Source organism: Phoca vitulina, unplaced genomic scaffold, assembly GCF_004348235.1.
Source record: "Phoca vitulina isolate PV1807 unplaced genomic scaffold, GSC_HSeal_1.0 scaffold5, whole genome shotgun sequence".
NCBI classification, from domain to species: Eukaryota; Metazoa; Chordata; class Mammalia; order Carnivora; family Phocidae; genus Phoca; species Phoca vitulina.
This window is the reverse complement of record NW_022589708.1, coordinates 5,704,498-5,732,340: the sequence shown is the minus strand read 5'-3', so window position 1 is coordinate 5,732,340 and position 27,843 is coordinate 5,704,498. Positions and strand designations below refer to the sequence as shown.

Below are 27,843 nucleotides of genomic sequence, written 5' to 3'. Positions count from 1 at the left end.
TTGCAGCACAGAAAGATGGGTGTATTTTATTAACAATTACATCCTCTTTCCTGTAGCCTGGCAGAGGAACAATTTCAATATCTGATGCGAGTCTCCAACAGCAAGCAGATACTGCGATGTCACTAAGCAACTTACTGTGATTTCACACCATATGTGGCAGTAAGAGATTCTTTAAAAATTAAAAGGCACGCATAAGCTAATTTCAAATATTAAGTCCAGGCTACTCTCTTAGATACAATGTTTATAACACTTGAAGAGCAAAACAATTTTAAGTAAACATTTCCCAAAACTTGAATACACAGCCTAAGAACAATGGATCTGCACCAAAAAAAAGTTACATTAAAAAAAAAAAAGTAAGAATCATGAAATAATTAGAGCTAACCTATATTTAAAGGTTAAAAAAAAGATTCATAAGCAACCTATATTCTTTAGGTAAATAAAGTGATTGTTTTAGAGTAATAGGTATCATGTTTATAAGTCAGTTCTCACTACAGTTCATGCCTACTTAAAATTCTACCTTTAAGGATATTTAAACTGATAGTATTGTTCCTTACCACAATTAGACTCACTGAAGAGCTCAAACTAAAGCAATAGCATTTTCTTAGCATGCACACACAAAATAATCTACCATTTAGTCATCTCATTAACTTATGTTTCACTTGGAAAGAGTGATCAAATGGTCTTAAAAATACTGGAGAACATTCTACTTTGATGACATGTTTATGCATCTCAGGTATATCGCTTTCTTCGATAAATGTTTTAATACCAGTAGACTTAAAACAAACATATGTAAAGATAAATGAGGCAGAGTCTAGTGTATAAAAGTCATCCATAAGGTTTCACATGCAGAAACAAAACAAAAACTCGTTAAGAAGTTTAAATGTGTTTGTCCTGAAAATAAACGTGCAGGTACCCTACATTGAAGAGGATTTGACTACCTTAGCCTTTTGTGAAAGTACAAAGCTAAGTTCTTTCTGATGGCCCACTTTGAAAATAATCTAAGATTCTATAAATTTTTAGAAGCATTTTTCTAGTCTTTTATTAAGTATAATTTGTGGTAGTAATACTTCTATCCTAAAACAGAGGCACAGGATTGAGAATTTAAATCATCTTCTGGGTGCTTAGTCTTTCTTACAGGTAATACTGATGTCTTAATTGCCATAGCAGCATAAATTAGGTATTTGTAAAAATAGCCATTAAATACTAGTTCATGAGTATATTTAATGTACATATAAATCCTACATGAAAAGTATAAATGAGGAAATATAGCATAGTTCTAGGATTTCTAAACTGTTGACCATCAAAAAGTAAACCACCCTCTTTAAGACTTAACAGAACTTTAAAAAAAATTGCTTCAACATATGAATTTAAGACTTTACTTTATTCAGCAAAATCATTTATTTACACAATGGGGAATGCTGGTTTGATTTTGTCAATGAAATAAAAACAGACTGAACAGAGACAATACTGAACTGTATATATTTTGTACCAGAGCTGACCAACGGTTTCCTTACCTGTATCAGGAACATCAAGAGCAACAGTATCACAAGGACACTGGTTTAACAATACACCACACAGGTCCAGTAACACCCTGGGAGCTTCCAATGCAATTTCCAACTTTTTCTTTTTTTATAAATATATAAAAAAACAAAAAGTCAGCAAAACCAGCATTATGATGTAATAGACAGAGTATAACTCTGAAGTCAATGGGTCAGTAAAAACCTTATCAGACCATCCACAGTTTACAAAGTGATCTGCTCTTCTTCAGACCACTAACACAGAATTCAAACAGGTGAAAAATAGATCACTTTCTAGAAGACAACAATGATCTGATAAGGATCTGACTTAATGGAAGTTAAGGGGGGGAAAAAAGGAATGCAGAGCATAGCCCCTATTAGAACAAGCTAACTTTTCCAGATTTTCCAAATTAAAAAAAAAAAAAAACAAAAAAAAAAAAAACAAAAACAAAACAAAAAACCACTTCAACATGAAGCTACCATACAAAGTTTTTCCATTTTTCTTTGTAAAAAGTTCAGAGTTTGCAATTTAATCCTGGGTTTTTAGTGAGAAGGACAGTTTGGGCCTGGACTTCCCCTTGCCCAGGATAATTTTTTGTTCTTCTTTTTGTTGACGTTGCCGCTCTTGTTCTAGTTTCATCCTTTCCTCATGAATCTTTCTTTGTTCTTCAACAATTCTCAACTGCTCTTCAGCCTGAAAGTGAAAAGTAAACATTAAAACTTTCTATGAATTTCATGTCTTCTATTAGTAATATTGGGAGATCAGGTGACAGCTTACAAACAACAGTATGTTGAATAAAACCTGCGTAAGGTCACACAAAAAGTGATCAAGGAAAAAACACTGAGGAATTAGAACTCCTTATTAATTCTGCCTAATTTTCTGATTTTCTTATGAAAAATGTTTTAAAAAACTGCAAAAAAGCACTTAACACATTTTGAAAATGGAAATTTCTAAAATCATGTTTTAAGATCAGTATAGATTTTGTCCTATTACCTATTTTTATCTACACCTTCAGTGTATCAGATGAAGAGATTTTCAATTATGAAACAAGGAATCGATTTATCCAAAGAGCAGGTTATCTACCAATTACCACAGATTTATCATTAGAAAGACGAAGTTGTAAGAAAAAATCCCTACTGGGGCTACATTACACTGTCAATATACAACCAAGAAATACTAAAGACCCTTTTCTCTGAAGAGGAAAATATTAAAGATCCTTTCCAGCTAGCTGACTATGAAATGCTTTTCACTTTCAAGTGGACACTGGCGTAATTAACTTCTGCAGGGCCTTTAACTCCCTCAGTCTTATGCAACCAACTCCCTTCCTGTGCTGTCTACACATTTCCTGTCTTCACCCAAAAATATTCAGGCCATTCTCCTTCTCCCTCCTCATCAGGTCTCTCCTTCTGCCTCCCCCCAGCCCCATGCCCACGTCCTTATTTCTCACCCACGTGCAGTTTTACCCCTCTTCTCCCCTCCCAAGACACATTAGGCCGTGTGTGCTGGTGATTCTGGCTGTCACACACAGGAGGTGGTCCCTGGCATCTAGTGGGCAGAGCACAGGCATGCTATTGAACATCCTACAATGCACAGGTCAGCCCCCCACAACAAGGAATTATCCAACCCCAAATGTTAATAGGGCCAAGGTTGAAGAAAACCTGCTCAAACCTTGAATTTTTAAATCTCAGGAAAATCACTATCTGACCCTCAATTTAAAACATTCACTGCATCCACTGAATGCTTTCCTATTCCCAAAGTCAGATTTTAAAGTCATTGCTTCCATCTCCATTATTCTACTAAATTTATTTTCTAGATGGTCAGAACTACAATGCTTAACGACCTCTTTATTCATTCTTCTGTTCACTTGAACTTAGCTCTTTTAAAAATTTTCTCCCCTCCCACATGTTCTTTAATACGAAACACTGGTGATTCAAAAACATTAAGGCTCTCCACCTGTTCACTCCGGTTTGTCTCCACTGATAGGCTTTTTGCTCAGAAACAGTAACATTCAATGTGACTGCATCACAGGCTTTATGCCAGAGTATGGGAAAGGTGATGGGCTCCGGTATGCAACATAAAACGTTTAGAAACAAAACAAAACAAAAAAACCCTGACTTTTAAATACCAAAGTAACACAAAGAGGTTTGTTTTACTTTAAGATGGTGGGGGGTGTAGACAAAAAGGTAGGAGACATCCACAGTAATCAAGTAAAGGTCAAAGATGAGGAAGATCAGTATTTTAAAGAAGTGGGAATGTGGTCGGCAGGCAAGATGGAAAACCCAACAGAGAGGTAAAATAGATCTCCCATCTCTCAGACCTTTTTCCTAAGCTACATTTCCTAAGCTACAGCTGGCTAGTAGGACACATACCAGGGAGACCTCCGGGTACCTTCAAAATTCAACATGCCAAGATTCAAATTCCTCAAACCTAACCAGAGAATAAATCAGCCCTTTCTAGGACCTTCTCTACCACCACCCATGTTCTGTAGCTTTCTTCTGTCTCTTCCCTTCTCCCTGACACAAGCAAATAGCCAACCAGTTGGTTATTACTTCCTTCATGCTCTCTTTTCCACTAAGACGTCTCATCTGGAGCTCCACATGCACAGCCACACCAGCGCAGGGCCCCACCTCCCTTAGAGACCTCACAGGACCTCCCTGTTCCCAGTATCCTCATCCACCCTACAGAATGCTACCAGTCTCACCATTCTGGAACATCATTCTGTTCTCGCATGCCCTCAAGGTGACTTCTACCATGCGCAGAATATGGCCTAACTTCCCAAATGAGCATACTATTTAAGACTTTCTATAATCTAGTTCCCACCGTGTATATACTATTCTTTCTCAAATTATGCTTGGTTTATCTATCCTGCCTCCCCCTCTGCTCATGCCATTCTTTCCACCTACTGAAACCTTACCTGTACATCCATTTCAAACCACCACTTTCGTGCTTAGACTTCCACTGATAATTACTAAAGAAAAGAATTAACTGCCTTTGATCATCTTTAGTGAATTCATATGCCAATTACTTTATCCAGTTTTAACAAATTATCAGACATTTGGATAAGAGTTTGGCAAGTGCAATTAAATCAAGGTAAAGACTCCTGATGTGCCCATGTGCCTGGGAAACCCTTAGGAATATAAACACCGAGATTCACTGTTCCCTACTGTTCTAACTCAGCCCTGAGAAAAGCAGACTGGAACCCTGAAGAGGGAAGGGTTTGAACATCACAACCTAACCCTTAAGAAAAATCTAATTAAAATTACACAGTATTTTTCACCCTACCATACTGACAAATTCCAAAGATACACAATACTATCTCGTGAAGAGTACTCTGGCACTACTTACCAAAAGCTCTATCTTCATAATGCTTTTACCCAGCAAGTAAATTTCCTGGGATAGATCCTATAAATAACACTTGCATACAGGCAAAATTGAACAAGGTTTTTTAAAGCAACGTAGCTTGCAAAAGACTGGAAAAACCTAAATATTCCCCAAGATGAGACTATTAAATATATATAATAGAATACTGTGTAGTTAAAAAAAAAACAAAAAAAAACAATAGGAATCCCTACATACTAAAATGGAAAAATCCCTAAGTTACACTGTTAAGAAAAACTAAGTCCCAAATAGTGTATATATAGTATACCATTTCTCTGCAAAAAGGGGAGAATAAAAATACATGTATTTGTATCTGCCAAAATACGCATTTTAAACACTAAAAAAGACAAAAAACATAATCGAATATACCTTTTGGACATGGCAATGAAAAGTGGGTGGATGGGGGAAAAAGAGATATAACCAGTTATTTTTCTAAAAAATAAATTTGAATGATGTGATCACATTACCTAAATTAAAATCAAGATTTTTAAAGCAGTCATTTCCTTCATAGATAGGAAATACTAATTCTGCACTGAAATTAACTTTAGATTGGGTAAAGAAAAAGCAAGTTTCAATTTCATTTAGGTCTACAAATAGAGGAGATAAAAGTGCGTGTGTGTGGAAGGGTTGCTGTAATTTCTCTGGTTTTCCCTTAGTGTTAAGCATATAGTGCCTATTGGAAGTACCTGATAATGAAATGATTTTTAAAAATAAAGTGGGCAGGTGAATATCCTGTCTTTATGTATAAATATTTGTAATTTGTTCCATTATAGCTTTAAATGAAGCATAAATGCTATTCAATTACACCAGTGCTAAAACAAACAGACTAGCTGAGCAAAACCCAAAGCCATCTACTATTTTAATATAGTGCTTCTCAAATGATGAAAATCAATCTGTGAGGTTTGACCCTATACCTTATCTGCTAGGTGTTCTTCTAAACCCTAGCCTCCCTCTGCAATCTGTCTGACATGCCATTTCCTTCCTGATGACTCCACTTGTCAAAATATCCACTACTCCCCCTCTACCCTTCTGTTGTTTCAAATGTATGCTAAAGAACTATTCCGAATAATGGGGAGGGGGTATGTATATGGTATTCATACAGATAAACAATACTAAGCTCTCCTACAAGGATTACATGATGGACATCATGGAGGCCCAAGAGAAAGCTAACATCCACAATCCTAGAGCCATGAAATTAGGGTCGGCCTTCCTAGGCCATTAAGTCCAGAACCCTCCCAAAGGTGGCTTTCAACCTTACACCTCACTCGAGGGATTGGTGAGATGAAATACATGAAAGCAAAATACACCATTCTAGGAGAAGGACCTATTTACTCTCCCAGTACCTTTTGTCCCACTCTCCCTTTATCCAGAGGGCCCAGTGCCTTTATTAGAATTACTCATTTTCTGGGGCACCTGGGTGGCTCAGTTGGTTAAGCATCTGCCTTCAGCTCAGGTCATGATCTCAGGGTACTGGGATCAAGCCCCACACTGGGCTCCCTGCCCAGTGGGGAGCCTGCTTCTCCCTCTCCTCCCCCTTTGTGCTCTCTCTCTCTCACCATCTCTCTCTCAAAAAAAAAATCATTAAAAAAAAAATTACTCTTTTCTAAGCATTCTCCTTCTTACACTGTCTATAATACTGTACATCAAGGTGATCCTTAGCAGCAGTTTCTTTCAGTAAATAAGGATGCTGAAATCTACTACTCTCTACTTAAAAAATATATATGAAATTTTACAAAATTTTAAAAATACAAAGAGAAATATGTGTTATCAGAAGTGATTACAGAAACGGTAAGAATGAGAAGTATTACAATTAGGAAGTCATGCCACTACTCAGAAATGTGGATTTCTGCATTTTAACTTTCCCACACACACATCCTGTTCCACTGTGCCATTTATAAATTTTAATTCTTTGATTCATCTTCCCCTCTATAACACGTGTAGCCCACTTTAGGTAAGCAATGAAAAAACATTAAAAAGAAATTTGATGTAAATTCTGACCCTTAGCAAACTATGGATCAGTAAAATTTTCTAAAGTTATTAATGTACAAAGTTAAAAAAATAACACACAGGATTAAAAAAAGCAATCCCTACCAATGGCAATTTGGTTATTCTGATAGTTACTCTCCTTACAGTATATACTACCATTACAGGGTATTATTAGCTACCATCTAAAGAGAATTCCTACCACCAGCCACTCTTCCTAGCCCCTTTCCTTCTCAATTTAATTACCCAGTTGTTAAATATATTTATAATCTTAAATATATTTTTGGAACTTCAACACTACGTAATATCTCCTGAGAGCCCACATTGACCTGACATGGAGACCACGGCTTCAAGAAGGAACTGACAATTGAGAGTGGTATGGGATACTCGGCATAAGAATCCCTGTCCTCCAGAGCTCTGGAGAGATGCTCTGGAAAACTGCCGAAAGAGCAATCTCATACCTTCAGGATTTTATCATTTATGTCCTAAAATTTCACAAAAAATGATCTCATCCAGATATGGTTCTTTTATTCTTCTATACCCTAAATTCTCTTTTCTTTCAAGTCAGTTGTTTGTCTTGGTCACTCATTCCCTTTTGTGGAAGTTTTCTTAAGTGCCTGCTGACACTTGGTTGTCAGCCTGATGACATCTTCTCTGGTTCCTACACCAGATTTTCTCCCCTTCCTTTTTCCTCCACTTCCTCCTTCAGTACTCTCCTTCCCTCTCCCTTATCACCCACCAAGTTCATTCTCTCTTTAGTTTCTACAGCCACCTTATCAATTCAAGCCCCATCTTCTGACGGGCTTTCAGTGGTTTATGGTTGACATTCTGTCCTTCAAGCCACCCTATACGGTGCCAATACACTAATGCCCAGGAAGTTTTAAAATAATTGTTGCCCAAAATACATCAACATAACCTTAAATGAGCTTTTTATCTTATCAACTGGAAACAAGCCTCTCACTGATTAAACATCCTTCCATAACTTCCCCACCATTTCATTTCAAATTAAAATACTTTTTAAAAGATTTTATTTATTTGAGAGAGAAAGATGACGTGCACGTGCATGAGCGCACACAAGCAGGGGGAGCAGCAGGAGGAGAGGGAAAAGCAGACTCCCCGCTGAGCAGGGAGCCTGACACAGGGCTCGATCCCAGAAACCTGGGATCATGACCTAAGCCAAAGCCAGAAGCTTAACCAACAGAGCCACCCAGGTGCCCCTCAAATTAAAATATTTAATTGACATTTACATTTGGCACCACTCCGTATTTGCCTGTTTCTTACAATGTATAAATATATCAATATTAACTATCCTAGGTACTGTGCTCTTTCAACTTATATACCCTCACTCTAGTATAAACGGCCCATTTTTTTTCCAATTTTTTTTTCCATTACTTTCCTGTAGCCACTCTAACAAAGTAGCACAAACTGGATACCTTAAGAGAACAGAAATTTATTCCAGAGGCAGAGAAGTCCCAAATCATTATCACTGGAACAGGTGTTGACTGGGCCACCTTCCTTCTGTAGGTTCTCGGAGGGAATCTGCTTCTTGCCTCTTCAAGCTTCTGTTGGCTGCCAGGATTTCCTGGCTTGCATGTGTATTGCTCCAATCTTCAAGACCAGCATCTTCAAATCTCTCTCTGTTCCGTCCTTGTATCACTTTTCCTATATGAGTGGAGTCTGTTGGGAGTCTGAAGAGTCTTTTCATCATTGTGTCCTCCCTCTGTCCTTTTCAGTCCAAGTTGGCAGTGTTTCTGCAGATATAGCATCCTTGAAAACACTGTGGGTCTCCCACATCTGGCAGGCCATTAGACAAGAGGCTCCTCAACAGATCTTTCCTGGATAATCTCATTTACTCCTGGCATTTGCTAAAGTGGCTGAGGGAACCTATGAGTCACATGCATAATCTCTTCAGCCCTAGCAAATGGTTGTCCAGCCATACCCTTGGCCTTCTTTCCAGAGTTTTTTTCTAACAGTAATTACCAACTTCAGCATCTTTTGTAATCCAGACAGGCTAAAATTTTCTCCAAAACATCAAGTGCTCATTCCTTTTTACTTATCAGTTATTTCCTCTATTTATCTCCTTGAATTTAACTATAAACAGCCAGAGGAAAGCAGACTGTACTCAACACTTTATCTAGAAACACCTTCAGTTAAATATGAAAGTTCAACCCTTACAAGCTCCCCCTTCCACACAACTGTAGGGCACAATTCACCGGGTTTTCTACCACTAGACAACGAGGACCTCCTTCCCTCTAGCTTCCAGTAACATCTTCATCTGTGTCTAAGCCCTAACCAGAAGCACCTTTAAAGTCCATATTTCTACCAACAGTCTTTGTTAAAGCAGTCTAGGCATTTTCTATCATATGCCTCAGAATTCTTCCAACCTCTAAACCTCCAACTTCAAAACCACTTCCACATTTTTAGGCAACAAATTTCCACAAACTATGTAGTTCGAAACAATATAAAATTATTCTGGAGGCCAGAAATTCAAAATCCGTATCACTGGTCCAAAATAAAGTGTCAACAGAGCCATGCTCCCTCAGGAGGCTCGAGGGTAAACTCTATTGCTTGCTTCTTCCAGCTCCTGGTGGCTGTCAGGATTCCTTGTCTTCTGACTCCATCACTCTAATCTTCAAGGTCAGAATCTTCAAATCTCTCTCTGCTCTGTATTCAGCCTTCTCCTGTGTATGCACTGTGTGGTAAAAAAAAATCTCCCTCTGCCTCCTTCTTATAATGATACATGCAACGGCATTTAGGGCATAGTGGTTAATGCGGGATAAACTCCCAAGCTCTTTAACTTAATCGTATCTGCAAAGACCCTCTTTTGGGGCCACATTAGGTAACATTCACAGGTTCCAGGGATCAGGACATAGAATACATAGATTTGGGGGGGGGGGTGGATTTTCCAGAAATATCTGGAAATTGCAAAGTGAGATCTAGCTTAAGTATGTGGAACACATTTCACATATAATCAACTTCTAAACGTGATACTGTTTTTTTCATTTCTCAAAGGAGTGATGAACAGGTAAATCTCCCTTTTTGGCAAGTAGGTAAAGAGAAAACTGTTTTCAGTATTAAAGAGCAGAAATACACTGTAGATCTCAAACTTATGATTTGCATATATTTTAAAACTTCGGGGACATCTGGGTGGGTCAGTGAGTTAAGCGTCCAACTCTTGGTTTCGGCTCGTGTCATGCTCTCAGGGTCAGGAGATCGAGCCCCGCATCAGGCTCTGTGCTCAGCATGGAGTCTGCTTGGGATTCTCTCTTCCTCTCCCTCTGCCCCTCCAGCTTGTATACACGCTCTTTCTCTCTCTCAAATAAATAAATAAGTAAATCTTAAAAAAAAAAAAAACTTCAAAGAAGGTTTCCCAGTTAAAATTAATTTTACCTTATCACCATAATGTAATAATTTTTATAATTTTATTAGAAATTGTCACTCTCTTATTATAGTTCAGGTATTTACACGCAAATTAACCAGGTTCCATTTTACTACCTAACCTTCATTCACCAGTGGATAATTTGAGGGTCATTTTTCTACTCATACAGCCTCCTGGAAGGACATTTAATTCCAAGCAACACCTATCACTTTTCTTCTGTTTCCCTTTTTGGATAAATTCTCACACATTTCAGAATAATACCCGGGCCTTCCCCAGACACATCACAAAAAACCTGTATGGAAAAGAGGAGCAAAAAAAATTTTAGGTACCATTTTTAATATTTTTTTAAAAAGTTAAAATTTGGGCGCCTGGGTGGCTCAGTGGTTAAGCGACTGCCTTTGGACTCAGGTCATGATCCCATACTCCCAGGATCGATACCACCACATCGGTCTCCCTGCTCGGTGGGGAGTTTGCTTCTCCCTCTGGCCCTCTTCCCTCTCATGCTCTCTCTCACGCTCTCAAATAAATAAATAAAATCTTTAATAATAAATAAGATAATAAATTAAATAAATAAAAAGTTAAAATTCTCCATTGTATTAACAGCCTTTCAAATATCTGAAGACAGTTGTGCACTGCCAATACTAACCCAGAACTAGAAACCAATCTGCCAAAAGGCCAAGTCCAGTCAAGCCAAACCACATGTGCATTAATTCATGTTTGAGGTTATAAATCAAACGTGTCTGTTGATTAATATTCTTTTGCCTCCTTTTGGACAGATAAAATCAAGTATCTTCACAAACAATTTGGAATGTGAGCAGAAACTAGCCCTGGTCTGGAGCACCTCATAAGAATTTCATATACAAGGGGCGCCTGGGTGGCTCAGTCAGTTAAGCGTCTGCCTTCGGCTCAGGTCATGATCCCAGGGTCCTGGGACTGAGTCCTACATCAGGCTCCCCGCTCATGAGGAGCCTGCTTCCCGTTTCCTCCCTGCTCCTGCTGTCTTCCTATCTCTGTCCCTATCTCTGTCTAATTAAAAAAAAAAAGAATTTCACATACGAGAGAGCCCATGTGACTAAGTTAACGCATTCCTTATTACAGTCATTACTGCAATCAATCTGAACTTTTGTCACAAGGACCTACTTAAAAGTCCGTTAAAGTGTGGTTTAAATTTACTTTCTTTAGTAATTATTTTTATGTGATCATGAAAAGTGATGTATGTTAGTTGTATAAAATACAGAAACTGGAGAAAAGTATAAAGTTACATTTAAGTCTACCAATTAGAGATAACTATTTTTAGCCTTTTGGCATATTTTTCCCTCTACTAAACTGCGCAAATATACTTTTCAAATTAGCAGGATAGTGTATACGTAAGTTTTGTATTTAGCTATTTCCCCCGTATTACCTTCAAATACTTTTAGACTACAGAAAAACCAGCTGTAAGCACATGTTATAATTCATCTAAAAATCTGCAAAATTTTCACTATTCTAAATAATATGGTGAGAATTTTTTTCTGTATTACCATATTTGTATCTGATTCAGTGTTCACAAGATAAATTCTTAGAAACAGATTTAAGGTTCCTGATATTTACTGATTCAGTACTATTTTCTAAAATGGTCATGGGCCATTATAAACTCCTTCCATCACCATATAAAAGGTCTCTTTATACCTTACTCTTGCCAACACTTGGTGTTAATGAGGGAAATAAAGTCTTTTCTATTGGTATTTACTATTGCAGAAAAAGGAAAGGGGATGGGGGAGTCATTTCTTTGTTTTCCTTCAGAAGTTGGGAGACTGGGATGTATTTTCAAGAACTGATCATAGAACTTTTCATTCTACTTGTGTGAATTCTCATTTACATCTCTCACTTTTCTTTTTCTATTAGGGAGTTGGTCTTCTTTACTGACTTGTAAGGAACGGTTGTATTATTCTCTCATGGTTATGATGTTTAAGAAATCTCCCCCCGGGGTACTGTCTTTTCCTACCTGTCTTTAATCTGCTTTCAAACCGCATCTACCATTACTTACCCCACAGACTTGTTACTATGCAGTAAGCTGGTTTACTACTATAGCTACTACCACCCAGCCCACCACCCTCAGAGTGCCCACACACTCTTGTCTTTATTCTAATTCTATGAAATCCCGAAAAGGCCTTTGCCAGGCTTCATTTCCTCACACTCCTGCATCCACGGTAAATTCAATTCCTAACTGGCCACTGAGGCCTGGCTCATGGCTGTCTCTTCCAGGAAGGTTCCCAGGCCACCCTGGGGCAATTATGTCAATTACCACACATCATCCATCCCACTACCAAATACTTTCATATTATTTGTTAACTTTTCTTGGGATTGTCCCTGTCTCCACCATTGATACATTAAATAAGAGAACTTAATGTCTTGTCCATTTTTATTTCCAAATTGCTTTTTACACATAATTAACTTCTCAATATAGGTTATGTGAATAGTTAAGCTTGGCTACTGCCTCTTCCTCCCTTGCTTCTAGAAGTAAGAATGCATCGCATTCTTCTCGCCATACAATGAACCGATCCACATTTCTAGCATATTTATTATGTCATAAAGCAAACAGAACTGCTGTTGCAACAAGATAAACGACCAATCCTGACATAACCAGGACAAGTCCCATGCTATCTACAACACTAGCACACTCCCCTTCCTTTCTTAAATATCTATTCTTCTAATGGGACATTCAATATAGTCCATGTAATATTTCCTAATAAATGTGTAAAAAGATTAAAGAACTTGCTCAAAATCGAGAGGACAAGGAGTGGACAACAAAAATTAAAGAAATCTCCATTTGTGCCTGGCATCTTTATGTAGCAACATTTCCTTGTCTTTTCCGACACAAAGGATGCTCCACTTTCCCTGCAAGCCTATGACTCACTACCAAGAGAACCAAATAAAAATTAATTTTCTCCAACATGGACGATTTCTTAAACTTCCAACTTTATCATACACAGGAAATAAATGAGTTACGCCCAAATCCTTACCAAATATTCTCAAATTCAAACTCCTTTTCTCCAAGATACCTTTTCACTGAAGTCTACTGATAACATGCAGTCAAAACAGTGTCACTGTACAATCTATTCTATCAAACTCAAATGTTCTAGAATAGTGCTCGTCTAAGTATGGCTAATGAATCAGCAAACAGTCTGCAAACTGTAATGGATCCATAACATGATATGTAGAAACCAGGAGTGTTTCAGAAGCTTTTATAGCCACTTGACCTCATTTTTCTAGTAATTCATCTTAATTGTATTTTGCAAAAGTAGAGGTCTGAGACAAATTAGGATTAAAAGAACAAAAACTGGCCAATTACCACCACTTGAGAAGCACTGCTCTAGAATAAGCTTGCTAATCTTTCCCAGTAGTGACACACAAAGTCATACTTTTAAGGTCCATGTGGGTAAACAAAGAAAGCTGCCAAAAGGAATATGAAGAGCCCAACCAAGTTTCCCTAAAGGCACCCAGTTATCCCAGGATCAGAAGGGATCTTGGCAGGGCCTAACAGGTTGAGGAGCTCTGCTCTATAAGTCACAATCTGGCATTCCAGGTCACCCAAAAACTGAACTCACCATGCTAGCCAATCTTTTATCATGTTCTAAGAGGAATTCTATTCCACCTGCTTGGCAATTCTGGTTCACCGTTTTAAATACCAACTATACTGTTCCTTCCTTCTGGAAATACCCATGCCTTAAAAACCACACTATATTTACCTTTCAAAGCTCAACCTTCCAAACTCAAATTAAGGTTCCTAGTTTCCATCTTACTTCCTCCTACCTACACTGAGATCTTTTCCTTATACAGAATCACTAAAAAAGGCATTATCATATACTAATTGATAAACATGTAGGGATATACCTTACAATGACTCCTACTCCATTCAGAGTGCATCATCATTCATAGATAGGGCTTTTTCTACCTTAAGAGATTTTAAGGTCTTTTCACTGGGAAAGCAGGATTAAGTCTCTCCCTTTCATGACGGCCTTTACAACAGCCAGGACAGCAGTAATAGCTAAGAATCCACGGTGTCATGCTAAGTTGCTTCCGATATTTCCAGTACTGGCTTTTCTCTGGGGTATGCTATCTTTTAAAACCTCATGCTTTAGAACTAATTGCCCCATAGTTTTAACCTTATGTAAAAAGTTATCACATTATTTATGGTCCTCCTTCATCCCTCCTCTCCTTGGGATTGGTTAGCCCAACTCAGATCTTTTTCTGTGCCTTTATAAACAGTCACAGAATTTCTTTTTTCTAAATCACTTAGCTGGAGCTTACAACTTGCGCCCCCCTCCCCCCCGCCCTGGTCAACAGTATGACTTGGCAGCAAATGTCTTCCTATGACTGTTTTGGTCTCAACACATTTCTAACTAGACAAAACTTCTGTAAGATGTCTAGAACCCAGAGTCCCTCCTGGGTCATGTCTCTATTCCTGGGCACTACATAGCACTCATTCCCCATTCATCCTAAGTAAATTTCCTTCCATCTCTGACTTATGTTCCTACTTTGAAGCAGAATTCCTATATGCCACCTTCACGGAGAAAAGAAAGTTTTTCCTTCCAAAGCCTATCCTCCTTTTGTTTTTTGGCTTCCTTATATCCACAGTCCTTTAATTCTAGCTTTCTTCTTCATACAGAGACTGCTTCAAAATATATACTCTTAAATGGAAAACCCTATGACACCAAAATTTTTATTCTACTCCTTTACTCCACTTTAAATGCTAGTCTGTGCTAAAAACAAAGAAACAAACCAAAAACTCAGAAAGTACTAAAAAACAGAACTGGAAGGAAAAATAGATTAGTTCTTTTTCTATTTTTTAAAAAATTACCTCAATATTCTTACATTGGCTTCTTCATTAAGATGTTTAAATTGCTCTGCCCTAGATCATAATTACTTCAGTCTCTGTATTCCTTGCTAGACTACAAACTTCGAACAGGTAAAGAGCTTATTAGTCTGGTACACTTACCACCAAACACATGCTATCTACTTCACCTAGTAATGGGTAGGGAACAAGGTAACTAATGGGAAGTGAAATGCTGCATTTTAGTTTAAACACTTCCAAACTTTTTGTTATTGGTTAGGCATAAAAATGTAAATGAGGTTAAGACAGAAAAACTTAAGAGTGGGGTTAGTCCAATTCTCCCAGGAAACCGGTCTTAAACCACTGCAAATTTTAGAATTTTCTCTCCAGATAAGTAGAATTTCTGGATAGCCCCAATAGAGTCCTCCGGAAGACACTCGCTAAAATCTAGTCAACCATTCCTGCTCTTGCCTCAAATCCCTGAAAAGGGCCCTGAAAACTCTAAGAAATCATTCCACAAAATCTGAAAAAAATAAAGCAAATATAAAGTAATTTTCATATATACTTCATACATACCAGTTTGGCTTGTGCTTCTGCAATTTTTCGGTTATTCTCTTCCAGTATTCGCTCTAGCTCCTCACGTTTTGCACGTTCTTCCTCCTAAAGGGGAGGACATGTTAAGATGTTAGAAAAATAAAATGTTTATTTTTACTGATAAATATTTACTAATCTTCCTCTGAACTTTTTTGATCTGACTTAGAGGGTAGCTTTATAGCTACCTTCTGTCTGACAAATGATAAACTGTGCAGCCACTAAAATTTGTTTCTAGCATGAAATTTAAATCATCCCTCCCAGTCCAAACAGCAACCGACTAAACCCTCCCTAATGATAGTTTCCTGGCAATTATTACTAATACTTTAATATCACACAAATCAACAAGGACAACTACAAAACTGGATAGTATTTACCAAATTAAAAAAATAATATATAAAATATAAATAAAGTGAATATTTGTCTCACCAATTATGTATACCTACGTATTCTTTACCTATACTCCTTTAATCAGCATTAAAAGTTGAATATTTACTGTCTTGTCCAGTGTCCTGCAGAGTGTGCTCCTCGGCTGCCATACGCGCCAGCTTCCTCTTTAAAATGATTTGTACGGTTAGCTTGGCAATACCTGCATCGGCAGCCCAACCACTTATAAAGAACAACATACAAGGGAGGCTGAGCTGAGGAATGCAGATGTTTATGGTAAGAAGGAACAAAAAATGTAATTCATCATTCCTAAGGCAAACAATTAATAAGAAAAATACATTTACTGTTAGTGAAAAATACAAATGGTAATCCATACTTCATGGAACTAAGGGCTCTTCCGTGGGGAGAATGGACTTAACATTCAGATGTTGACAATTTCTAAAGGCAGCTTATCTTGTCATCTACAGTCTGAACTGAAATTCAGGAATCCAGGGGGTGCATGGTCCGGAAATAAAATTCTGTAATTTATTTTTTATTGGAGCATTTAATGAAATTTTATAATGCAAACTATATGAAGATTGCTTGATGGTTTGGGCAGTGTTCAGATCACAGCAAACATATTCAAATGATTTTAATATTTGGAAAGACTGTCAGAGGGTTGTGTCCGTGTAAAAAAAAATTGTTAACATGAAACAAAAAGCAAACGAAGAGAAAAAAATCTTCCTATGATTAATAACTCGCTACAAGACAGCACCATTACTCCAAAATTATCATTATTAAAAGCACTGACATAAATAAAATTTCATACATTCAATTGCACAGTCTGTGATAGCTACCAAATATAAACACGTGTATCTACTTAAAGACAGCACAAGGGAAAATGCATTTGAAAAGCTAAGCTTACTGGAAAAAAAAGAGATTTCATATGATGCCAACTTGTACACAATAAGGCCAAGATTAACAATGATATGAGACACATATTTTGAGTCAAATATTTAAGTCCAAGAAAATGTAACTACAGGATTTTCTATGGCATACACCAATGGAATTCATATTCATTCTGCAACTATGTCGAGGGACACTCAGGGCCGTGAAGTAATCTGCCTTGAGTGTTTCAGTGACTTTCAACAAGTTTTAGGAACCTGGAGTAATCAGTGCAAATAAGCCATAAAGCTTCAGTAGCAAATTACTGTCTCACAGAAAGACATTTTCAACTTCTGCTCCAGCTGCTGATAAAACAAATCATGTGTTTAGCTTGACTCCAGACAAGGACAACCTGTTCCTTCATAACTCTCTAGAGAAAAAAAGGAGTTGTTAGTAGATACTAAAAAAGTGGATGAATAATCTGGACATTTTTCCTAAAAAGATTCTTTGAAACACATTAGGAAAATGGAGGGCCTTATGATCAGAGTGCTAGAATTAGTCCACTGTGTTGAAGCAGGATTTGGGGTAGGGGTGAGGGATAAAAGGAGGACAAAAAGAAGAGCAAGAAAACCTATGTACCAAAAGCAGGTGCGGTCACTCAATGTCAGGCCCTGCTCTGTAACCTGACTGAAGGCAAACAGCCTCTCACAGTCCAGCAGTTAAGAATGACACACAGAAAAGAAGAATGCATATCCACAGGTGGATTTTAACCTTTTCCCTTGACCACTCCCTGTCTCCCCCCGCCCTCCCAAAAAAGAATGTAAGTCCTGCAGCCATGGCAAAAGTTTCAAACACTTCTCAAATATGTAAGCCAGTTCCATTAAATCAAAAAGTATCCTTGAATACGTTTTATGAAAATAACTTTTAAATATCAGTCAGCACTTCTGAATAGGCTAAAAAATTAACTTTCGCAGCAATGTTAAGTTTAGATGAGAAAGGAATTAGTCTGTATTCCATCTCTTTCCGAACTGAGCAGGAGGCACACCCAACACTGAAAGTTTTGCCATGGACTGTCTCTACTTTCCAAACGACCGAGCGTTACCTCTCTGGCTTTTTGTGCTGCAAGCTCAGCTTGTCTCTGTCGCTCGAGTTCTTCGAGCAACTGCTTTTCCATGATGCGCTTGGCTTCCTCCACCCTTCGGAGAACTTCTCGCTCAATTTCATCCTTCCTTTTCTCCAATTCTTCCTCTACCCTTTTTGCCACCAATTCTTCCACTCTTCGTGCTGTTTCTTCCTCGATGAGTTTTTCTTCTATTTCCTGCTGCCGACTAGCAAACAAAGTAGAAAACAATGACTTAGATAAGTAAACCTAACAAAACTAGTTATAAATCTGTCAAACATACAGCCTGATTCTGTAATTCTATAATTCATTTCCATGCAACATTCAAGGAAATATCAGATACCAACATATTAAGGAATACAGAAATTCAAATAAATATGAAATACTTGTTTTCTATCACTTTCCAAGTACAAAATGACTAGTATGTATATACAAAGAGCTTAATTCATTAGTTTTAATTTAAGAACTGTAGAGTAAATCTGAAATAAGAAGTCTACTTTTTTGGTATCAACTTTGTAATGAAAGGACAAGCTGTTGTTAAGTGTACGGATTTGCTCATTTGCCAATGCACTCAGTCTAAGGGCTGAGCTACAGAGAAGTCAGGAGAAAATATTATGGAGCAAGCAATTCAGACTGACAAAGTTCACCCCCCCTCCCCCACCCCCACCAGCAAAATCAAAATAAATGCAGATTCAAAGAGACTCAGACTGCTAAGGCAATGTAGTGTAGCTTTTACTGAAAATACAGACAACTTAATTCAGATTCTGAACCTAACACCTTTAACTGTACCTTTTCTTTCTTTGGTTAATTGATTTTCAATTAAAAGCTCTTCAAGAGATGGGAAAGTGGATGAAAATATATCATCAGTTCTAATAAAAAGTTCAATGAAACATGACACTGTTTTAATTCTTTTAATCACATTTAGATATTATAAACCAACTTAATTACTCAAAATGAAATTCCACACTGAAAATACTGACTTTTATCAAGGCCCTATAGTGGAAACAATGCACATTTTATACCACTGATACCCAGTATGACAGCTTCTTGGCCACATCTGCCTAGTCTGAACTGAAGATTAGTATAAAGAAAACGTATAAAAAACCTTCTAATTATTTTTATTTGGTTACATGTTAAAATGACAACATCTTAAAGACTGAGAATATATTAAAATTAATTTCACTCGTTTCTTTTTAATGTGGCTACTGGAAAATTTTAAAATTACAGATGTAGCTCACATTGTATTTTCTATTGAACTGCACTAGTTGAGACAATAATTTGTGCTAAATTAATAAATTCAGAGGCTCTGGAAGTATATCTAAATCCCAAGAAGCCAATTTATTATTAGTAATGCTTCAACTTTCTCACAACCCACAAAATTAAATACAACCTGTAACCTTTTATCTTTTGATGACTCATAAATATGTATGAGCCAGTCATTCAATTTACATGTTTAGTAAAGACTTTATAGTGTCTAAGTGACCTTTAAACACCCCAATCCACTTCAACTAAACTCTATTTTGGGGGGTTGATTAAATTCCCACTCAAGTGCTTTCATTCTCAACTCCTGTTACTTATTCACAGTGATACCATACTAACACCGGTGTATCTCTAACATTCTGATTCATTTCAGTTTCTGCATTTATAATCCGTTTTTCTGTCAAGGAGATAGCAGCTACTTGAAAAAACGCAATTTTAGGTTCTAGATACATGCAATACCCATTCTGAAGACTATTGTTTTTTCTTAAATATTTCCTCCCAACTCTCAATTATTGGTGATTTTTTTTTAAGACTTTATTTATTTATTTGACAGCAAGAGAGCACAAGCCGGGGTAACAGCAGAGGGAGAGGGAAAAACAGGCTCCCTGCCAACCAGGGAGCCCAATGTGGGGCTCGATCCCAAGACCCTGGGATCATGACCGGAGCCGAAGGCAGACGCTCAACCATCTGAGCCACCGGGGCGCCCCAAATTAATGGTGATTTTTATTTAAAGAGATACGAAAGCCTAATATGTAACAATGCTCCTTTTCCTTTTGAAATTCCAAAAAAAAATACAGTTTAAGGTAGTTTCAAGGAGGCTTTATCTATAGCAGCTCAATAAAAGAGAATAGCTATCTACCCCAACACTAAAATGAATTGCCAGAAATATCTAAAGGAAATCAGGCAGTAATTTCAGTGGAAATTAAACTACATTTCAAATATAAAAATTTTGTTTCTCTACTTCATCCAAAGAGAAATATGAGCTGAAATAAGTATGCCTGGTAACTGCTGAACAGGGATGATGGGTACACTAGGGTTATAATATTCTCTCTACTTTTGCATACATCGGTAAGTTTACATAATACAGAGTTTTAGAAGTATACAGCACCCCCACAAACATACATTTTGCTAGTTGGTTCTTACGGTATTCGTAAATGTAAAGAAGCCTAAGAAGAAATCTTATTTTAAAATGTCAAAAATGGTACAATTCAACTGTTACGGACAATGTAAAACAGTTTCAACTAAAACTTTCAATACAAAGTAAAAAGGAGAGTGAAGACTGGAATAAGGCTTTAGGTTAGCTTATCAGTAGAAAAGTTGCCAAACAACTTAGGAATTTGGTAAAGATGGAAGACACTTGATACATATTCAGGGTTTTTTCAAGCAGTCCCTAAGTAATAGCAATAGCACAATGGCTAATGGGGCCACATTTCCACCAATTTGGTCAGTAAGGAGAAAATAAGCCTAAATAAATTAATTCATTTATTACTTAGAGCAAAAGCCAGATCAGCATGGTGTGAGCTCTGTCTCTTGTCCCCTCACAGACACCAAACCAGAGGGGCCAGATGACACCCAACAGAGGCACAGGCAGTGGGCTGGTCTGCTGCGATGGAGTCAATTCTAAGAACTGCTCAGCAGTTTTATAGCCCAGAGGGGAGGGCAAGTGGAAAGTCCCAACCTCAAATGAAACTGGAAGGATAAGAAATGGCCTAGTGGGGTTTCTCACAAGGCCGCTTATCTCCCTTTGTTCCTTATTCTAGGAACATGAAGGATGTACCATCATGACTGTAATTAAGGCTTTCTGCTGGGTCCCACGTGGAGACAGGCAAGGTCAGGGGGGAGCCACAGCAGAATTGTTCCCTACAAGGTTATCAAGAACGTAATTTTCTGTTGTTGCAATTTTTCTCAGTAAGGTTAAAATTACTATTTCGGTAATCAGAAAAAAAATTTTACAGAAATTTTTCAGTTTCTGCCCTGAAAAGTTATTGCTTCAATTCCCCCTCCTCTCACTGAATTCAAAAAAACAATGACCACATGTACAACTGAATTAAACATGAGCTCGTCTTTACTGATGACAAATTTATTATCATAATCAATGATAAAGCAGCTGTAAGGCTAACTTTCATAAGAGACACTGAAACTTTCTTGGGGAAAAAACAACAAACACTTCCGGTCATTAGCACTTCATAGAAGACCTATCATTTAATGTCACTGCCTATTCACTCCTTCAAACTTTCCCCATAGGACTTGTCACTTTCTTGATGTTTAGGGTCCCTATCTTTTCCTCAGGCTACTCTGCTGAATATATTCCCTTACCAAGAATTTGTGCCACTGATGAAACTTCCGTTTTCAATGGAACTAGTATATATAACATTAGGCCCCCATTTTCTCCATGCTTTCAGAATTTTATAACACACTAGTAACAATCAATTTAAAATGGCAACTATTAAAACAGCAAGGGCCAGGCAATACAGCACACAGTATGACTTTGCATACAGCAACCAGCAATATAATTTTAAGTATAATATATATAGAAATATTTTTAAATGAACAAACTCAACCCTAGGAGCTTACTTCGAGGAAGTGCTTCATAACATCAGCAAATAGCAGTAATTCAGTATTGCCTTGGTACCAAATACTGTGCCAACAGCTTTATGCACCATGTCATCTGTTACAGCTCTGATGGTTCCTCAGGCATAGGAACAATTTATTAGTGGGGCTCCAGCTCATTGCATTTTGCTAAGATGATGCCCACCCTAGGTAACCTGACTCCAAAGCCAATCATCTTAAGCACTATACTACCCTACACTGTTTCTCCAGGACAAAAGTGAAAGGGAAAAGCATGCAGAAAGATTTAACTACCAAAATGGTTATTTTAAAAATTCATAGAATTCTTATCAACATCAGCTAGATTTTATGCCCTAATACTTTGTCTTAAAGCCCTAACTTCCCCAAAACACACAGTTCCACATACTGAATTTGCTCTTAAAAGCGGCTCTTTGCCCTCAAAATGAGCTCAAGTATTCTAAGAATCACTCATATAGATCCCAGCTCAGTTTAGATACTTTAATTTAGAAGGCTCTCAATCTGTCATGTAGTTGAACATAAAGCATAATCATACGTAGATTATCACAGGCTACAGTAAATTAACAGTAACCATTAACATTTCTTGTTTTGCTCCAAGACATTTACAGCTGCCCATTTTTTCAACATGCAGTTAATACGACATTCACAAAGCATCTCAAAAGAATATATAAGAAAATGATAAGGAGAGGGAACCACACTGAATGGCTGGTACACAGAAGAGAGAACTTTTGAACTCAATCTGAAACATGTGAATTAGCTATTCAAAAATGAGGGAAAAAAAGGTTTAATGTTAAGGTCTGCCTTTCACAGTATTAATACATAACTCATAAGATCACTTCTAAATCACCAGGCTCAATCTGGCTGCATGTACATGAAATTGTATTACCCAACATTATCTACTGATACCCATCATATGCCAAGTGTGTCTAGATACTACAAACGCACTACTTCTGATCTTCATAATAAGCAGGATCTGTATCTCCGTTTCAGGAAAAAGAAATCAGGCTTACAGGTGATTTATTCAAGGCCTCACAACTATAAAGAGCAAAGCAATCTGGTTTCCAATATTACCCCAAACTTTCTAGTTGGTTAAGCCCAACAGAATAATCTAATTTTGCTGTCTTGCGGTCTCTCATCTTACACTGAACCTCTTCAAGGTACACTGACACTATGCATTCTTCTGACGTCCCTTCTCTGCTTCCAGGAAGCTTTTGTCTTCCTCCAACAAACATTCCCTAAGTTCTTTCAGTCCTGTGAACCCACTGCTCTTTTGCCTCCATGCTCTTCCTGGGTCATTTTATCTACTCTCAAGATTTCCTGCAGGCTTCAGTCTCCCTTATCAACCTTGAATAAACTCATCATATCCATGTATAAGTGCCCACAGTGGAAGTGACAAATGGACGCTCCCCTTGATTTTTCCTTGTCCTCTACCCACCGGGCGTCTGACATTTTAACCACCGTCTGCCACACAAATAGTTACTTAAACATTTGGTAGCTGAGGTGCAACAGCCACAACATAAACATGAGAACCAACATTAATGTTTTATTTCCCTCATGTTCCAATCCAGTTTTATTTGCACTAAATGTTTCTTAAATCTGTCCCTCTTTTCCATTCCAATAACCATCCCCTCACTACTCTTGTGTGGCCTTACTGTAACTACTTATCTATCCAATACAGCATTCTGTGCAGTTTTTGGGGGGGAGAAGAAAAAAAAAAGCCCACGCTGTTTACCTCCTTAAAACTTTTCCTGTTTCTGGGGCGCCTGGGTGGCTCAGTCGTTAAGCGTCTGCCTTCGGCTCAGGTCATGATCTCAGGGTCCTGGGATCGAGCCCCGCATCTGGCTCCCTGCTCCGCGGGAAACCTGCTTCTCCCTCTCCCACTCCCCCTGCTTGTTCCCTCTCTCACTGTGTCTCCTCTGTCAGATAAATAAGTAAAATCTTTAAAAAACAAAAAACAAAAAACTTTTCCTGTTTCTATGATGAAATAAATCCAAGCTCCTTAATATGGCACACGAGACACTTCTCATGATTCTCAGCCACTATACTATGTACCTCCCCAGTCACTCCATGATTTTAGTACTTACACACCTTCATGCTCCAGTCAATGTCCACGGTTTTACCTCTCTTTAGGGCCATTCCCACCCCGCCTTCCTTTATTCTGCTAGGGGTGGAGGGGACTCTGCTTTGGTCCACATGTACCTTCCTATGCCTCACCTGACAGTCTCTTCTTTTCTCTTTATCTACCACCCACATTCCTTAGAACTAAGGTGCTTACCTATCCTCGATCTTTCTTTTTAATCACATGACGGTCACTGACTTTACCACACTGTGTTATTATGTAGCTACTTATAAATCTTTAAGCTTCTTGGAGAGGACTCAATTATCTTTATATTAACAGCACCTAGCATAGTGTCTGGCACTTATTAAATACTCAATAAATATTAGTTGAATGAATGAGCTAACCAACAGAGACATGTAGACATACAACTACTTACGCCCATTTTCATGGCTCCAAAACCTAGGTCTTTCCATTGTTCCCTGTGTTATCTCCAAGACATTACATCAAATTAAGGAGTGCCTACTGCATGGCACAGAGGAATTCAGTGTATAGGTGGCTCCTAGCTCTGCCCCCTCCTCCCTTCATAAATGCTAATGGTAGTTTGATGCTTCTGTCAACTTGGAACTATACAGCTGTCCAATTTTCTCATGTAATCCCTGGATTTTGTTTCTGCTATTCATGTGTAGCTTGCTAAATACTTCTAATTATTCTTTGCATACCGAGGTTTCTTTCATTTTTTCCTACAAGTCTTAGCTTTCTAGTGAATGGCAAATCATTTCTCTTTGGACATCTGTTTTCAAATAGAAAAATTATCTCAGAGATGTCTTCAGTAATCTTTCAAATGTTCATCTGTTGACATTTGAGAGCTGCATTTTTACAGTGAAGGATCTTGTTCCAGACCAAAAAACCTGGATTCTATATAATCAAGGTTTGTTGCAAAACAATTACTTGTATTTGGTGTGTGTATGTATGTATTTGTGTGTGTGTGTGTGTGTGTATATATATATGAAATCAACAGTTCTACATAAAGGAAAAATAAAGATATGCAACAAAATAGCTCTTCTGGTACTGCTTCCTCTGTAATATTGTTAGTGCTCTAGTCCTGTACGTCTTAATAACTTTGCTTCTCAGAAACACACTCTGCTGGAAAATCTACATAATACAAACCCAAACACAAAAAAATTTAAAATCCCTAGACAGTTCAGCACACATGTATTTGTCCCAAGAAGATCCTAAATTCAGTTAACTTTACTGCCTCATGTGCACTTTCTAAACATGAACTGAAGAATTGAGGAAGACGGCTGGTTAAACAGGGAGAGTTTGCAAACTAACTTTGGGAAATGAATACCCAGAGCATCACAGGACCATGGTCTTAAACCAAAACAAAACCCTACATTTTAAAACCAAAAGATCATCAGTTTGGAATTATTTGCACCTACTCTTGGATCTAAAAATACCTGAGAGGTGACTCTTTCAGAAATACTTTCACCCAAACAATATTTCAAGTTGGGAACCTTACTGTGACTCTGATTTTCCCCAAATCTAAGTCCTATATGTGAGCAATGCGAAAATAAAAGCAAATATTCAAGTGTCTTCTAAACAAAAGTATACTAAAAAGGAAAACGAGTAACAGGATTGCACTTAAGTTTGCTACAAAAGAATATAAATAAGAGGTATAAAGATGGAGTAAGTTTTGATTGGGATGGTGGTTAAGCAGGTGAACTCAAGTGTCAAAACTCATTGTACTGTATGCTTAAAAGTGTGTGCATTTTGTTTTTACAGCTCACAAAATAACAAAAACCGAGCAGGCCCGAAAAAAGAAACGCAACCACATCTTTAACAAAAGAAATGCACAAACAGAAAATGCATTTGGGGGTGTACTGTTGGACCACCTACAGTGTCTTATTCCCGAGGGAGCCCTGTCCCAAACTGAAGCTTCCCTACGAGAATGCTCTGGCCAGCTGCAATTTGCTTCCCAAGGGTTAATTCCTTCCCGACTCTTCACCAGTCGGCCTGCAAACGCTCCCCATCCGTAGCTTCAGGCTCGCTTATCCCACGCCCTCACTGGCCCCAGCAGCTCTCCCACCTTACTCCCAACTCCACCCCCTACTTCCGGCACTCAGCTCCTCTCTCGCGCCAAAATCGCTTTCTCCGCTGCGAGCCTTTCCTGCGCAAGCCCCACTGTCTTCCTTCCCAGCCAACTCGTGGGTCTGTACTGGCCCAGGCTTTCCAGCTCGGCCAGGCTGCAGCCTCTCGGGCGGGCTCCCACGCCCCTCCAGCCCCTCACTCTCCACCCGGCCCACCCAGCCCCGCCAGCCCCCACCCCCACCCGCCCCCCCCCCCCCCCCCCCGCGGGCGCTCACATTTTTCGTTGCCGCTCGAACTCCGCTTTCTTCTCCTCCTCCTCTCGCTTCTGCTTCTCGTCCAGGCTGCTGCGCTTGCTCACCGTGCGCCCGAAGATGTCGATGCGGTCGGGCGGGGACGAGGCGCGCTCCCGGTCCCGCTCGCGCCGGGACACGGCCGTGTTGGTGGAGCGCGAGCGGGACCGCGACTCCCGCCGCCGGTTCCGTTTACTCTCCCGGGATTTGGAGCGTTTCCGCACGCGCTCCTTGTCCCGGGACCGCGACCGCGACCGGCTCCGCTTCTTATTGTGTTTGCTGCTCTTGGTGTGTTTGGAGCGGGACGAGCTCCGGCTCCGAGACCGGCCCATCCTTCCGGGCGACGCTGTGACTAGCCGCTGGCCTCGGGCCCCGCACGCGTCCCACTGCCCTCGCTTCCGTCTCCGGACCCCGGCTGGCCGGGCTGTCGAGGCCGGGGGAAGGAAAGCTGTCAGCCAGCTGACTTTATACCGCTCTCTTAGGTCGACGGCCGCCACGAAGGCCGCCTCCAACGACAAGGCCGCAACGCCAGGAGTTGCAAAGATGGCAGCCGCGGCTGCACCGGCCGCCCTTCCCACACTGCCCCGCGCGGAACGCGCCGCTACGCGAGCCCCGCCCCCTGACGATGGTTGCCGAAGGCGAAGCGAGTGCTTCCGAGCGCACTCGGCTCCTTCCGCCAGCCCCGCGCCCGCCTGACGCTCCGGAGCCGGAGTCCCCACCTTAACTTCAGTGCACTTCTGCTTTCCGGTAAGATGCCAACGCCGGGAGAGTGAACCCGTCACGTTTTGGTGAGAATGAAATCGTGCCTCAGCAGGAACTGACTGATGGCATTATTTTCTAGGAGCCGGATTTGTCTCAGGCAGCCCCACATTGTATCCGAGTGACCCTGAGCGCATGACTTGGGTCTCTGAGCTTCGCTTCCTCGTTTGTACGGGGAAGATAACCGCGCTTTATGAAGTGGTTGTGAGGCTTCCAGGAGGTGACGTCGGCTTTGATAAGGGGAAGCCAGTGCTTGGTACGGGACCCCATGTGCCGGGAGTTGTTCTCAGGGCTTTGCGTTTATTAACTGGTGCTCGATTCGCGTTTTAGGGGTGGGGACGCTGAGGTGCAGCAGGTGCAGAAGTTGGTTGTCCAGGTCACGCGGCTGGCAGGTGGCAGGGCAGGGGCGTGCGTGTGCGGGCGGGCCGCTGAGACGCGCCAGGTCCCAGCCCGGCGGGCTCGGTTCCCGCAGGGCACAGCCCAGACTTCAGGGAGCAGACGTGCTCTGCGCAGGGGGCAGAAAACCTTGAGAGTCGGAGCGCCTCAATTTTAAAACATTCAGTAAAAGGCTTAACTCAAGAGAGGTAAGAAAAAAATTAAAAACTTCCCTTTTGAACAAATAATAGCCTCTTACGAATGAAATAATAAAAAAGATTTCCTCCACGACCTCTTACACGAGAGGTATAAAGTACTTAGGAATGAACATCAGCAAGTTACAAGATCCTCAGGATGAAATCCCTCAACCTTTGCTGAAAGGCAGAAACAAGA

At 39.4% G+C, this 27,843-nt stretch overlaps 2 protein-coding genes across 2 annotated transcripts in view; one reads left to right on the top strand and one right to left on the bottom strand.

Annotated features, from left to right (window-relative positions):
* Positions 1–26,955, bottom strand: ARGLU1 (arginine and glutamate rich 1). Its single transcript, XM_032402643.1, has 4 exons — positions 26,302–26,955; positions 18,016–18,241; positions 15,648–15,731; positions 1–2,211 (listed from the first exon to the last, which is right to left on the bottom strand). Exons 1-4 carry the CDS (start codon positions 26,646–26,648, stop codon positions 2,047–2,049), a joined length of 822 nt encoding a protein of 273 aa, XP_032258534.1. The 5' UTR covers positions 26,649–26,955; the 3' UTR covers positions 1–2,046.
* The window catches only part of LOC116631374, an 83,080-nt gene continuing 82,096 nt past the window's right edge, over positions 26,860–27,843 (top strand). The window contains exons 1-2 of the mRNA XM_032402525.1: positions 26,860–26,880; positions 26,955–27,063. Coding sequence (XP_032258416.1) covers positions 26,860–26,880; positions 26,955–27,063 — 130 coding nt within the window. The remainder of the gene's footprint in view (positions 26,881–26,954; positions 27,064–27,843) is intronic.

Excerpts from the sequence above, each read along its gene's own strand:
- ARGLU1 (XM_032402643.1), bottom strand. The coding sequence starts at position 26,648 with ATGGGCCGGTCTCGGAGCCGGAGCTCGTCCCGCTCCAAACACACCAAG. Across the intron at positions 15,732-18,015 it reads CAGCACAAAAAGCCAGAGAG|GAGGAAGAACGTGCAAAACG; the intron begins GTAACGCTCGGT and ends CCTCCCCTTTAG. Across the intron at positions 2,212-15,647 it reads CAGAAGCACAAGCCAAACTG|GCTGAAGAGCAGTTGAGAAT; the intron begins GTATGTATGAAG and ends TTTCACTTTCAG.